The sequence below is a fragment of the Salmo trutta genome, chromosome 14 (genome assembly GCF_901001165.1).
Source record: "Salmo trutta chromosome 14, fSalTru1.1, whole genome shotgun sequence".
NCBI lineage: Eukaryota > Metazoa > Chordata > Actinopteri > Salmoniformes > Salmonidae > Salmo > Salmo trutta.
The window spans coordinates 59,976,590-59,992,250 of record NC_042970.1 but is presented as its reverse complement, the minus strand read 5'-3'; the positions used below and the strand labels follow the sequence as shown (position 1 = coordinate 59,992,250).

The following is a 15,661-nucleotide window of genomic DNA, read 5'->3' as shown; positions in this document are numbered from 1 at the left end:
CTGCCTGACCCTAAACTAAGGAGAGACTGGACTTAACACTGTGAGGAGAAATGTGTGTGTGTGTGTGTGTGCCTGTGTGAAATATTCAACAGCATGTCGTTTTTGTACACGTCTGTACTGTAACTTTACCTCTTGTAAATAAAATGACCTAAATATGTGAAAACACTTCAAAAATGTGTCGGAGTCAATTCACCCTGATAAGAAACCTTTCAGACCTATTCAGTTGCCCAGGACAGTTCAGTTCCAGTCCTGGAGGACCGAAACACTTCTGCTTTTTGTTTCAACCTGGTACTTTATTGCCCTCACCTGGTGTCACCTGGTGTTTACCTGGTGAATCAGTCTCTGATTAGAATAAGAGGATGAAAACAAGAAGCAGTCCTTTCTAGGGGCGATGGTTATATCTGACAGACAGTGTAGAAAGGAAACAGGAGCTAGTCAAGCCACATGACCATGATTTTACTTTAGCTCAGTGCCCTGCAAATGTAGGTCATTTACCCAATACAAACACAAAACATGGGTTCCAATGATCCACCATTCATTTCATTGTCAGAACATTAAAAGGCGGTATCTATCGCTCAAAGTTAACCTTATTTTTCTCATGCATAAAAAAACAGGCATATTTGCCAACATTGTTCAACAGCAGAGGAAAGGCAAAATATACAGGTTGTTTTCACAAGATAAAAAATAAAGATGTCTTTTTCAAGAAATTATCCTATTATATACACGTCTTCGGAATGTAAATATAATCAAACACCCCAAAAATAGAATGATATAACGCATGCCCATTGTCACACGCTAAGAAGGAGGCCAGCAATATTACTTCTGCAGTCGCTTAGTATCGGCAGTAATTTACCCCATTATCAAACCTTCCTCTTTTAACACATCTGACCAGCGTTGGGAATGATTTTGGCCTTTGCATTCTATCAGAATTGGTTATCGCGTCAGACCATTGGAAGATTGAGACTTTCGTACATTTCCTTAGCATTATTCAACTTATCAAAAGTGTTTGTGATATCTATACCATGCAATGTAAAGTGAGCCAGATATTGTCGATGATAACTTAGTACATCGGTGTGAGACGTTTCTGTGTTGAGAAAGATTGCAACTTGGCTGGCAAAGGGGTCATGACGACCGACTTTGTTCAAATACATTTCTTGCATATAGGATGCAAAATCCACAAACCTAAAGAAATGTTCAACCTAAGAAACAAAAGGAACATTTATACAATGCACCAGTGAACAGCGTACAGTTCTTTGACTGGAAGCTCATGAAGATTGTTCCGTATGGTTCCTCTTGTAAATGTTGTTGTCGTCATGGTCTAGTTAGTAGAGGTACATGATTTGGATCAGAGAAGGTAATTGAAAGATTAAAAAAAGATGGGAAACCGCGTCAGTCTTAATTTGGGGTCATCCTGGAGCTTTTTGAGGCATTGAGTCACTCTGAGGACAACAGAGAAGTGTATGCGTTTCATCCCAGTGAATCTGTTTACTATCTCGAGGTAGCCATCTTGTCCTCTCTGCTTTGTTTCGCTTTGGCAGGGCCTGTGGATTTGGCTCGGATTCTGGCAGGCATAGCGGTGAACGCCTGGGTAAAGCGGCCCTGTGAGTTGGCCTGTTTCATGGTGGTGGTAGTAGTATTAGCCCTGGGCTGGAGCGGAGGGGCAGTTGTGGGCCGGAGCGGAGGGGCAGTTGTGGGCCGGACAGAGAGGGACTGTCTAGTTGGACGGACACGTTGGGGGGAGGGGCTGTCTGTCCTGCAGTGGGAGGTGCTTAGGCTGCGTCGGGTCATGAAAACGCAGCGCAGTGGCATGCGGGGGCTGCCGCAGGGCTGGGCGGGGACAGGACATGGCCTCGGGCAGGAGGAGGAAGACGAGGAGCCAGTCTGCAGAGGTTTAGACCGCCTCTGGGTTGGGATAGTGCTCAGTCCTATCTTCTGAACTTGGAGCCTGAAATGAGAATAAGTGGAATAAGAGTTAATTCTTCCTCCCGGAAACATTTGATGAGTCATCATTTAAGTGTTTTTACAAAAATCATAACAAAACTTTAAAGAACATGACACCGTTCAACCAATGAAATTAAGTTTAGGTCATAAACGACAGAAATCAGACCGTCTTTGGCAATGGCTAAACTCTCGATATTTGGCACTGTAAAGAAGTGTTTTCATAAATTATAGTAAAACAATCAAGGGTCTTTTCATTTACTGTGGTAACCAATGAGCCATACAATGTTATAATGTTATGTTTGCAAACATGATGTTGTGAAGACTACTTACCCATTACCAAAGGTGGATGCATCTCTACAAATGCCCGATCCTGGCAACGCGAGAGGGGAGGCCACGGCGGCCACCAGCCGCCCCGAGGGCCTCTTGATGGGGGTGACGGGCCTGGGGATTCTGCTGCGCCACTCCGTATGGCTCTGGTCCCCCCCAGCCACTGCCCTGGCCTTCAGACATGAGCTCCTCCTGGCCAGGGACTCGTCTGAGGCGTGGGTGTCTTCCTCCGAGCCGGTGGTGGAGAGCGTCTCGGAGGCCCTCCCATCGCCAGAGGACAACGAGGAGGATGTCCCCGAGGGTAGCCTCATCCAGCGGCCCTGCTGCTTCTGCACCACCAGGCGTGCCAGGTCCAGTTGCCGGGCTCTCTTCCGTAGTCGTGCTCGGGCAGAGAGCGAGGCTGAACGCTCCGAGCCTGTGTCCTCTTCAGACAGTAGAACCGGGATGCGGCTTTTGATCCTCTGCCTGAGTGCGGTATACGGTAATCCAGCGTTGGACTCGGGAACACCTTCGGTAGACAATGCCCCCTTGTTGGGATCTGCAGAGAGAGTTTTGTGTTCCAGAATGGGCGACATGGCTTCTGGGACAGGCTCCAAGGACTTAACAAAAACCAGCGGTGGGCGGTCGTCTGGTTTGGTGCGAGTAACACCCTTCTCCAGGGTCACGTCTGGGATAGAATGGGCTTGGGACTCTCTGGAAAGACGCTGGGATTCCTCACCCTGTTCAACATGTACGGTCTGATCATGGGAGTCTCCTTCCCCTGGTGAGGTCTCCTGGGTAACGGCCGAGAGGTCGCTGCTCTCCTTTGCAGTCTGACCTCTGGAAGACATGACGTTAAAGTGGGAAGTCTCGGCGATGTGGACAAAGGTGCGCTCGACTTTGGTGAAGGGTGGAGATGCAGGGGCGATTGGGGTGGATGGCCTCAAGTCCGACCTCAGTGTGAAGGAGAGCTCTGGCTGGCTGCCTGCACCCACCAGAGGCATATCGTTCCTAGGGGTAGAGGCAGACGGCGTCCCGAAGTCAACCTCCAGCAGGACGTGTTCCCCCCCAGTGGATGGAGACTTCCGGGTATCCCCCGGCGAGAACAGAACCAGGGTCTTGGAGCCGTCCTCCAAGTCAGGGTCAGCATCTGCGGCCGAGGCGGGTTCCCGGGGGCCCCTGGGACCATCCTCGGCCATGAGGGTATCAGGGGCCCCATCCTGGCTCCGCTCTGTGCTTTTTTGGCTGGCCTCGCTGTTCGACTCACTCTTGGTCACGTCATCGTCCCGCGGGCCATGGGGCTCCTGGACCTCGTTCTCTGCCGGCAGAGCTGCTGTGAAGGTTCGCCGCTGAGGAAGGGTGCCAGTCAGCATGACGGTGAGGAAGTCGGCCCGCTTGACCTGGAGCTGGGGAAGGATGTGGAAATGCTCCTTCTCGTCCAGCTGGCCCTTGGTCCTGAAGTCTGGACAAGGCTGAGATAAGCCATTGTGCTCAGTCGGAGACATGATCACCTACAAAAAATGATATTAAATAATTACTTTTGCAATTGGAACAAGAGGCATGCTGGAAATATTGTCAAGGCAAAAAATATAAAACAATAAGTATTTTGGAAGATATGGCTCACGTCACATGATGTAAATGAGGACAAAATTGGGAAAACACCCAAGATTATGTAATGTGAACATATCTAATATAACTTCATAAAGAACGAAACGAGGGACAAAATTGTTTCCCCAAACGATTTAATGTTTTTTGGGTTATACACAGGCTTTTAAAGATTGTCTAGATTACATACATTGATAGAAAAGGCACAAAAATGCATTGAAGAGTATTCCCTTTTAGAGAGACACTCCAATATCTTGTGATTTTCAAGTGTTTCCCTTCATAAAGATTTGACATACAGTACTGTAGTATATACACACTAAAACCAACTATCTTGCATGCTACTACAGATTAACTGAGAACTCAGTAGGCAAACTGGTTAAAAGTATGTATTTTCAACCTGTTTTAAAGTTAAAAATACATCATTTCAACCAGTTTTGCCCACTGGGAATTGAACATTTATTGTATGTATGTATGTATGTACGCACGCACGCACGCACACATATACATACATACACAAGTTGTTGATTTACAAAGTTTAAAATACATGCTTTTTACCTGTAAATATTACAAGCAGACTGTACAATTGTATTGTGATACAAAAAATGCTTACACATGTATATACAGTATATCGTACATCTAAAAGACACTCACGGATCACGCTTGACAAATACTGCAGTTATACTCACTACTATTTATTTCTTTCACAATTATATCATACAGTACCTTCTACTATCTCATGAGCCCTCTGTTTCCAAATATGAAGATGAATGCTCACTCATTTACAACGATTTGACAAAAATCTCTCCTGTAGACTGAACAATGTTCTTGTCTTATATTTGACGAGGTTGAAGCACTTCTGACACCATGATATGTACCGTGCAGCAGAGCAGAAGCAAATGGCTCAGCTTCAAAATGTTAATGATCAATTCAGTGATACCCGTACCGTAGTTATTGATGAAAAAACAGGCCCTACCCGGCAGTAACCCAATGTATAATGTCAAGGCCCATCGGGCTCAGGTCGGGTAGCAGAGCTCTAGCCTACATCCCTGAACACAACAGGCGTATTTTATTCAATTTATTCATTTCCTGCACTAATGTGTTATCATTTACACACCCGACATTCATTTGTAACAGGCGTTTTTGTTGTTGAAATGTGTGCCGTTGCCTGGCTATTAAAAGGTACAGGCGGCTATTTGAGACAGCATTTAATTTAATTTTTACAGTACATCTTCATTTTCAGTAAATTTTCCTTAAGGAGATGCATAAAATATTCAAGTCATTTAACACTTAAGACTTATAGACTGAAAACACTTTCAAATTCTAGGCTATCGTTGACAAATATAACTCTGCAATTCAAGATAATAATTGTATACAAGACTACATTGTGCTTTTATTTTAACTCAACTTGTCACGCCCTGACCATAACGAGCCTTTTTATGCTCAATTTTGGTTAGGTCAGGGCGTGATTAGGGAGGGTGTTCTAGCCTAGGTTATTTATTTCTATGTTGGCCTGGTATGGTTCCCAATCAGAGGCAGCTGTTTATCGTTGTCTCTGATTGGGGATCATATTTAGGCAGCCATTTCCCCACTGTGTTTTGTGGGCTCTTGTCTTTGTGTAGTTGCTTGTGAGCACTCCAGACGTCACGGACCGGTCATTCTTAGTTTTTTTGTTGTGTGAGTTTCATTGATTAAACATGTGGAACTCTACGTATGCTGCGCCTTGGTCCGTCTCTCCACACGAACATGACACAACTTGAAAGGCTAAGGGTTAAGGGGCTTTCTGAGCATACAGTGTACTTTACAGTGCAGTGGCTTTGTGTAATGTTATGTGATATGTTAAACAGGCATCACATCTATGGCATTTTCAATCACTCTTAGTCCATGGCTAAAAGGGATTTCTGCCACAATAAACAGTTAAAAATATTTCACAAGACACTTTGCCCATGTCCTGTGGATTTCGCAGCAGATTTCTCAACTTATAATGCTATCCATTTACAATAGGTTGGACACCCAGCCTTGCGGAACAAGTCATTTTTCAGACTATAGGACAGGATATGCAGAACATATGGACGATATGCTCATGTATCAGTGACGTGAACCGAATATGTTTAACTTATCTGAGAAATTAAAATAAGGTGTGAAGCACATAGTTTCGTTAACTGAAAATGCAAGTCCCTCTTCGCTGCAACTTGAAATACATTTTTGATCCGTGAGTATACTCCGAGTCAATATTCACATAACAATAAGGAATTGCACGCGCACAAATTGGGGAAAACAAACATTCTTTCCAATTGACCTCCATTGTAAAAGAGCCAACTTCATCATATATTTTTTTGTTATACAGAAATAACAAAACATGCCAAAAAGCTGCTGTGTTGTTCAATGTAACCAGGTAAAAAAATCCAGATCTATGGTTCGCAATGCTCCCACGTAGGGAAAGAGAGCCTGCGAGAAGAGCTATTTGGCATGGGAAATGTGGAGAGCCAGTGTCCAAGTATGCTACACATAGCTGTGTGTATGGAAGACATTTCCTCACAGGTAAGACAGTTAACTTGTTAAGTATAGTCTGTTTGTAACGCCACTCACTACTTGTACCTGTATAGTCCGTTTGTTTGTGTTGTTGGTCTTGGCTATCTTAATGTTGCGGTTGATAGCTACCTAGCACTCACGTGGCTGCTAACACCGTCATGAAAAGGGTCATGAGGGAAGACCTACAATATAAAGTTTTTCTAAGCAGTGGAAATGCAGGCAATGTTGAAAAGTCATCTTTAGACATATTGTACTTTTCTTAAATGTAGTTTTGTAATTGACTAAAACAAGCAGACAAGAAAAGTGCGTTTGAAAAAGGTCACGTTTTTGCTGTGAGCCAATGGGGTAACCTAGGTAATCACAGGTTGTTTCCCCACAGGCGAGTGGGGCCGGTACGTTCTATCTAATACCGACTGGGACTATCCCTTTACCTGTGGTAATATACAGAACTCACCGAAAAATCACTGGGTTGTTCCACCAATTGGGTGCCGTTTGAGTAGTGTAACTTGGCCAAACAAAACTTTTGATTTCACCTAATTTATAAATGGGTTGACGTGTTTTGCTCGACACCCTCAGGTTTCCAACACAAAACACCAGAAAATTGCCAAAATGAGCAGAACCAGCTCACCTGCTTTCACACTATGATTTGACTTCTAGAATTAAGAATGAATAGTTTCACCATATCAAAATGAGAGTTCGGTTAACAGGGTTGACCTTAAAATGAGGGACAGATGTAAATTAATCACATGAAATATATAATAATCTTTCAGAAATGACTTTGTCAAAGCAACAACGTAACTATAGCATTACAATGATGAAGACTGGATTTTTTTGGGTTAAGTTGGTTAAAATCTTCCTAAACTCTGAAGAACTTGAGGAGGGACCTTTCAAAATTTTGGCACTTTAGCATGTCTTTTGGCACGTTAGCAAGTCTTTATTCATATTATAAAAACAGATTTATTGACTTGTTCATGTTGGCTATATTAAATGGTACTTCATTGAATATAACAGGCTTTTAGAATTCAATATTGGTGCACAATTATTAATATTATTTTATTTTACCCCCAATTGGTAGTTACAGTCTTGTCCCATCGCTGCAACTCCACTACGGACTTGGGAGAGGCGAAGGTCAAGAGCCATGCGTCCTCCGAAACAAGACCTTGCCAAGCCACACTGCTCGCTTAACCCGGAAGCCTTCTGCACCAATGTGTGGGAGGAAACACAGTCCAGCTGGCGACCAGGGTCAGCTTGCAGGCATCTGGCCCGCCACAAGGAGTTGCTAGAGCGCGATGGGACAAGGAAATCACGGCCGGCCAAACCCTCCCCTAACCCGGACGGCTGCCTCATCTGTCTCCCGGTCACAGACGGCTGTGACATAGCCTGGGATCGAACCCGGGTCTCTAGTGATGCCTAAAGCACTGCGACGCAGTGCCTTAGGCCACTGCGCCACTCGGGAGGCCCATTGGTGTACAATTTCTACTTAAAATACTAAAGGGACGCAAAAGGCATTCATTTCATAGAATGACCGTACTATACATTTATAGCCAGAGATTTGATATTATTATATATCATGCAAATAATGTTAGAAGTATGAAAGCAGTCTTGTACAATACAATTTCTCTGCAAGTACATTTCAAAATTGCCTGCGTTATTTTCAGAGTTCAGTGACAACATTCGACATCCTGTTTTGATTGGGAGTATTATGGCGAGATTTGTTTTACCGAGAACGGACAAAAAAGTACAAAAACAATATATTTTTTAATATCATTGCCAATAATGTCAAGGAACAATTTGCATGTGTGCAAAATTAAGTTTGGAGTTAGCAGCTAATCCACTCTCAGTACATTCACTGAGTAGTGCTCGTTACATGGTGCTATACACAAAACGACAAGCATGATTTGCTGAAAATCGTCTAACCAAGCAGTGAGAAATGAACTGATGGAACAGTTATCTTTTCTAAATCAGAGACAGAGGCGACATTCAGAGAGGGATGCTTGCTTGCTTCTTAGTGCTGTTAAGTAAATGCAAACGTCTTAAATGCAAAGCTTGGCAAAAGTAAAAATGCTGCATATTTCTGTAAGCGTAGCCCTTTAGCGCATTCACAAAAGCAAACATAAAAGAAAACATAAGATCCTACTCATTGAGAAGACCAAATAAGAAGGCTGTATGTGGTTATGCCATTTCAGAAATACAGTAGTATCGTTCCTCTTCACAATGGTTTCAGCAAAACAGGGAACACAAAGCCAAGAGATACATGGTTATTACAAGATATCAGTAAAATAACAGCATAAAACCTTCATTCAAATGTTGAAAAGACATCCAAAAAACATTGGCGTGTAACAAAAATCAGCTTACAGTGCAGCGTGAAGCCTGTGATGTCACGGGTCAAGTATTTCTAAGCTGAGGTGCAATTCTATACAATTCATTTCTATACTGTACATTTTTCCACTTGGCTACATCTACAGTGCATGTCCTTTACATTAGAACTGCTACCCACTTAAGTGTCTGAAACCTCATTGGTTGGGGATGGATAGAGTGGCAATGAGTGTGGAAATAACCAATCCTCCTCCTTTCCTCAACCTTCTTTCTTCAAAATGGCGTAACATTTTTTCCCCCAAGCACCCTTATTTATTGCGTTTCTCATCTTTTGCATCAATATTTTCTACCTGGGCCCAACAGTAAGCAAGTTCTCCTGTTAAGTCCTTTATAAAGTGCAATAGTGAGGTACAGTACTCAAGGGACAACAATGGAGAAAGTGCCATGTTGATGACTTATCTACACAAACATACTGTCACATACAACAGTCGATCCTCATACAGTATGTAGCTCACTTCACTGCAAAAATTACACACCAAAACCCACAGAATTCCAATGGCATTTTTGGCTAACTTTGGCTACTTGAATGAATGGTTTATGCTATTCTGCAGGAAGATAGATAATGCAAAGCTCCCCCAGTGCAATCCAAACCCTGGAATTATCTATCTATAACAATGATAGAGTTGAAGTGCTGAGCCAATGCAATGGCAGAGATGTCATTCTATGGAGCTTAAACTGTAAGTGCCTGAAATACTTTGGAACCAGATTTCAATTCATAAAACGCAGCTGTTTGCATAGTACACCCTAACCACTGGTCCAGGGTCTACCCTCCTTATGGTTAAGGATAGGATTTAGGGTTGGGTGATCCTATCCTAGATATGTGGTTAGAGGCAACTTCTATCTCAAGCAGGAAATCCAGTCTCTCTGGGTAGAACTTAAAACGTGCAAGTTTTCCTCCGCCAACATTCACACATAGCAGCTTTGCTACAGATTCCAAATAGTGATGTGATTTCATGACCAAAGTGATGTGATTTCACGATTTCATGACCAAACGAACTTCAGACAACTGTGAAATAACTACTAGGGTGAGCTGAAGCTGGAAGCAACGTCAGTACAAGAAATGTTCGTTGGGAGCTTAATGAAATGGGTTCCATGGCCGAGCAGCCACACACAAGCCTAAGATCACCATGCACAATGCCAAGCGTCGGCTGGAGTGGTGTAAAGCTCACCGCCATTGGACTCTGGAGCAGTGGAAACGCGTTCTCTGGAGTGATGAATCACACTTCACCATCTGGCAGCCCGACGGACGAATCTGGATTTGGCCAGGAGAATTTTCATGGTTTGGGCTAAGCCAAAAAATCTTAACGCTACAGTATACAATGAATGACATTCTAGACGATTCTGTGCTTCCAACTTTGTGGCAACAGTTTGGGGAATGCCTGTGCATGACAATGCCGTGCACAAAGCGAGGTCTTTACAGAAATGGTTTTTCGAGATCGGTGTGGAAGAACTTGACTGGCCTGCACAGAGCCCTGACATCAAACCCATCACCTTTGGGATGAATTGGAATGCCGACGAGCCAGGCCTAATCGCCCAACTTCAGTGCCCGACCTCACTAATGCTCATGTGGCTGCATGGAAGCAAGTCCCCGCAGCAATGTTCCAACATCTAGTGGAGGCTGTTGTAGCAGCAAAGGGGGTACCAACTACATATTAATGCACATGATTTTGGAATGCGATGTTCGACGAGCAGGTGTCCACATACTTTTTAATGGGGCGGCAGGGTAGCCTAGTGGTTAGAGCGTTGGACTAGTAACTGAAAGGTTGCAAGTTTGAATCCCCGAGCTGACAAGGTACAAATCTGTCGTTCTGCCCCTGAACAAGGCAGTTAACCCACTGTTCCTTGGCCGTCATTGAAAATAAGAATTTGTTCTTAACTGACTTGCCTAGTTAAATAAAGGTAAAATAAAATTAAATGCTATGTCACATAACTGAATTAAGAACAGTTATATGTAACTAGGTTTCATCATACCCGTCGAATCATGTTACTGTGGCTACAGTAAGTTGTCATAAACTGCCATGACATGTTATAACATGATTTGGACACTAGTACAGCAAGTGTTATTACATTTTCAATACCTCAAGCCAAAGAGAACCATATAGAATTACACTAAAGTTATATGTATGGGACAACTGATACTGCCTATAATTTCTATAGTTCAAGATGCCATTGTAGTCATAGTAGCCATAATGGAAATACAGTACAGATGTAGGATCTTCATTTTAGTCAGTTTGCTATAGCATGAATATAATCCTGCAGCAACAGGACATGGAAATTATTATGTGTATTATAGTGAATGAACATTTTTGTAGGGGTTGATACATTTTTTGTTAGAGCATTCAAGTCTGAAATTTCAAAGCCTTTTTAAAACTCAGACATAAGTTTATATTCTCAGCAACAAATGAGTGATCAAATTAAGATCGTACATCTGTACAGTACATTGAAGTCAACCACGATAACGCTTGTCATAAAACATGACACAGAATATTAGAGAACAGGAGTTTTCCTTTTGCAAAACCCCACACTTCATACCCTCACCCTTCAGAGGCCTGACTAATCCATTGCTCAAGCATTTCAACGCATAGAAAGCATGGAGATGCAAGCAACCGACACACATAAAACACCTCTAGAAAGTACACCAAAAGCAAGATAAGACCTATAGAAAAGCGCCCTGTGTGATAAACATACAGATGCTGAAGGATTTCTGTTTACACTCCACAAGAACTAGCCTGGTCCCCGTTCTGTTTGTACTGTCTTGCCAACTGTATGGTCATTGTTATGGACGTTGTTATGGACGACATGGATAATATAGAGCTGGAGGGATTTTCAATGCACAAGCAGAACAGAGAAGCTACGTCTGGTAAGACGAGGGGTGGGGGTGTGTGTCTTTTTGTCAATAACAGCTGGTGAGCGATGTCTAATATTAAAGAAGTCTCGAGGTATTGTATTGCATTGCTCGCCTGAGGTAGAGTACCTTATGATAAGCTGTAGACCACACTATCTACCAAGAGAGTTCTCATCTATATTATTCGTAGCCGTCTATTTACCACCACAGACAGATGCTGGCACTAAGACCACACTCAACCAACACTATAAGGCCATAAGCAAACAAGAAAATGCTCACCCAGAAGCGGCACTCCTAGTGGACTTTAATGCAGGCTAACTTAAATCAGTTTTACTAAATTTTTACAAGCATGTCATGTCCAACCAGAGGAAAAACAACTCTAGACCACCAAGGAACTCTAACTCAGGCGTGGTTAGAGCGTTGGGCCTAGTGGTTAGAGCATTGGGCCAGTAACCAAAAGGTTGGTGGATCGAATCCCCGAGCTGACAAGACAAAATTCTGTGGTTCTGCCCCTGAACAAGGCAGTTAACCCACTGTTCCTAGTCTGTCATTGTAAATAAGAATTTACAAGCAAAAACTATAGCAGGAAGTACCAGTGACTTGCTCAAGATGGAAGTGGTCAGATGATGTGGATGCTACGCTAGAGGACTGTTTTGCTAGCACAGACTGGAATATGTTCCGGATTGAGGAGTATACCACCTCAGTCATCGGTTTCATCAATAAGTGCATCGACGACGTATTCCCCACAGTGACCGTACGTACATATCCCAACCAGAAGCCATGGATTACAGGCAACATCCGCATCAAGCTAAAGGCTAGAGCTGTCGCTTTCAAGGAGCGGGACACTAATTCGGTTGCCTATTAGAAATCACTCTATTCCCTCAGACGAACCATCAAACAAGCAAAGCGTCAATACAGGATTAAGACTGAATCCTACTACACCGGCTCTGACGCTCGTCAGATGTGGTAGGGCTTGAAAACTATTATGGACTACAAAGGGAAACCCAGACGCGAGCTGCTCAGTGATGCGAGCCTACCAGACAGCTAAATGCCTTTTATGCTCGCTTCAAGGCAAGCAACACTGAAGCATGCACGAGAGCACCAGCTGTTCTGGATGACTTTGTAATAACGCTCTCGGTTGCCGATGTGAGCAAGACCTTTAAACAGGTCAACATTCACAAAGCCGCGGGGCCAGATGGATTAATAGGACGTGTACTCAAAGCATGTGTGGACCAACTGGCAAGTGTCTTCACTGACATTTTCAGCCTCTCCCTGACTGAGTCTGATACCTACATGTTTCAAGCAGACCACCATAGTCCCTGTGCCCAAGGGGGCAAAGGTAACCTGCCTAAATGATTACCGCCCCATAGCACTCACATCGGTAGCCATGAAGTGCTTTGAAAGGCTGGTCATGGCTCACATCAATAGCATCCTCCCGGATACCCTAGACCCACTCCAATTTGCATACCACCCCAACAGATCCACAGATGACACAATCTCAATTGCACTCCCCACTGCCCTTTCCCACCTGGACAAAAGGAACACCTAGGTGAGAATGCTATTCATTGACTACAGCTCAGCGTTCAACGCCATAGTGCCTACGAACCTCATCACTAAGCTAAGGACCCTGGGACTAAACACCTCCCTCTGCAACTGGATCCTGGACTTTGACGGGCCGCCCCCAGGTGGTAAGGGTAGGAAACAACACGTCTACCACGCTGATCCTCAACACTGGGGCCCCTCAGGGGTGTGTACTTAGTCCCCTCCTATACTCCCTGTTCACCCACGACTGTATGGCCAAACACGACTTCAACACCATCATTAAGTTTGCTGACAACACAACAGTGGTAGGCCTGATCACCGACAACGATGAGACAGCCTATAGGGAGGAGGTCAGAGAACTGGCAGCTTTGTGCCAGGACAACAACCTCTTCCTCAATGTGAGCAAGACAAGGAGCTGATCATGGACTACAGGAAAAGGCGGGCCGAACAGGCCCCCATTAGCATCAACGGGGCTGTAATGGAGCGGGTCGAGAGTTCCAAGTTCCTTGGTGTCCACATCACCAATGAACTATCATGGTCCAAACACACCAAGACAGTCGTGAAGAGGGCACGACATAACCTTTTCCCCCTCAGGAGACTGAAAAGATTTGGCATGGGTCCCCAGATCCTCAAAAAGTTCTACAGATGCACCATCGAGAGCATCATGACCAGTTGCATCACTGCTTGGTGTGGCAGCTGCTCGGCATCTGACCGTAAGGCGCTGCAGAGGGTGGTGCGTACGGCTCTGTACTTTACTGTGGCCAAGCTTCCTGCAATCCAGGACCTATATGATAGGCGGTGTCAGAGGAAAGCCCATAAAATTGACAGACACTCCAGTCACCCAAGTCATAGACTGTTTTCTCTGCTAACGCACAGCAAACGATACCGGACCGCCAAGTCTTGGACCAAAAGGGTCCTTAACAGCTTCTACCCCCAAGCCATAAGACTGCTGAACAATTAATCAAATGGCCACTGGACTGTTACATTGACCCCCTCCCCCCAATTTGTTTTGTACACTGCTGCTGCTCGCTGTTTGTTGTCTGTGCATAGTCACTTCACCCCTACCTTCATGTACAAATTACCTCTAACCTGTACCCCGCACACTGACTCTGTACCGGTATCCCCTGTATATAGCCTCATTATTGTTATGTTATTGTGTTACTTTTTATTTAATTTTTTACTTTAGTTGATTTGGTAAATATTTTCTTAACTCTTCTTGAACTGCACTGTTGGTTAAGGGCTTGTAAGTAAGCATTTCACGGTAAGGTCTACACTCGGCGCATGTGACAAATAAAGTTTGATTTGACAATGACCATAAGTGTTTGCAAGACGGCACAAACAGATCTGGGACCAAGCTACACAAGATCAGCGTGAAGACTGCAGAGCACGGATAGTAGCACCCGAGCATCTCATGCCGTCTATGGGGAATAATTGAACTCGAATGCTCTGTCACAAGACCCTCATAACAGTGTCAGGAGCATGACATGACTTACGCCTTGGGATAAACAAGGATAACTTATGACTCTACATTGTTATGACACTGTTGATAAAGTAGCTGGCCTAGCATGTACCTAAGTCAGTTGGTTACGACTGCTTAAAGTCAGCTATCACTAGAGACCGTAACTGCTTATGACATCTATATGTCATTATCATGACAGTGCACATAGGTCTTATGAGGAAATATTATTTAAGGAAAGTGTGGTAACACAACTTGTAGCTTGCAGGTATAAAGCTTTATTACTTGTTATACGCATGTATGAGCCTTTATAATGACTTACATTGCATTATAACCTCATCATAATGCATTATACCCGCACGGGCAATCTGCGATTGGTACATCCATTTTAATAGATACCCATTGATTCTTAAAGAATATAACTTAGAAATGCCTCATGAGCTTAGTTCAACTGTCGTACCCCATCAGAAGCCAAAATATAAGCTTGGTTCACTCCGTTGATTGTAAACAATGTAATTGTTAAACAGCATCAAAACATGGCTAAAACTGTACATTTGATATCTTGGATCTTCATTCCTTACATCTATAGCTCTGTCTATGAATTCGAGAATAGTTCTTCATCCCCATCCCTCAGCTGTTTACCAAAACAGTGGTCGCCTTGTTATTGTTTGAACTACAGATTGCCCCTTTAAGTAGCGTTACCGAAAGCATGACTGTATCCCTTTAGGTACGCATCGCCGACATGACCTGCAATTCGACGACAATCCCTCAAGCCTTCAGCATGAATGGAAAAAGAACAATGCAATGAAGTTGAGCAGCCTCTTAACAGTCCCGGTTTTGTGACTCCTCCTCCTCACAGCACCATTAAAGGATGAAGAAACCTCAAGTTTACACTTCCACCACTTTTTACTCAAATTGTGTACATTTTTGTGGCATGTGCAACTGACTTTGCAAGGAGCAGACTGTTAAGAGTTTATTGCGTGAAAAATATTTTGCCGTCAGCACTTTTCTCCTCTTCATAGTCACCTTTTTAAAGTTAGTTACATTAAAGTGAGTTGTTT

At 43.7% G+C, this 15,661-nt stretch overlaps 1 protein-coding gene across 7 annotated transcripts in view; it reads right to left on the bottom strand.

Moving 5' to 3' along the window:
• Nucleotides 1-432: 432 nt before the first annotated feature.
• The window catches only part of ttbk1a (tau tubulin kinase 1a), a 49,458-nt gene continuing 34,229 nt past the window's right edge, over nt 433-15,661 (bottom strand). For all 7 annotated transcript variants that reach the window (XM_029776601.1, XM_029776603.1, XM_029776604.1 and 4 more), the window contains 2 exons: nt 2,272-3,758; nt 433-1,945 (listed from right to left, as the gene is read on the bottom strand). In XM_029776601.1, the coding sequence (XP_029632461.1) occupies nt 1,489-1,945; nt 2,272-3,758 (1,944 nt within the window). In that variant the 3' untranslated portion in view covers nt 433-1,488. The remainder of the gene's footprint in view (nt 1,946-2,271; nt 3,759-15,661) is intronic.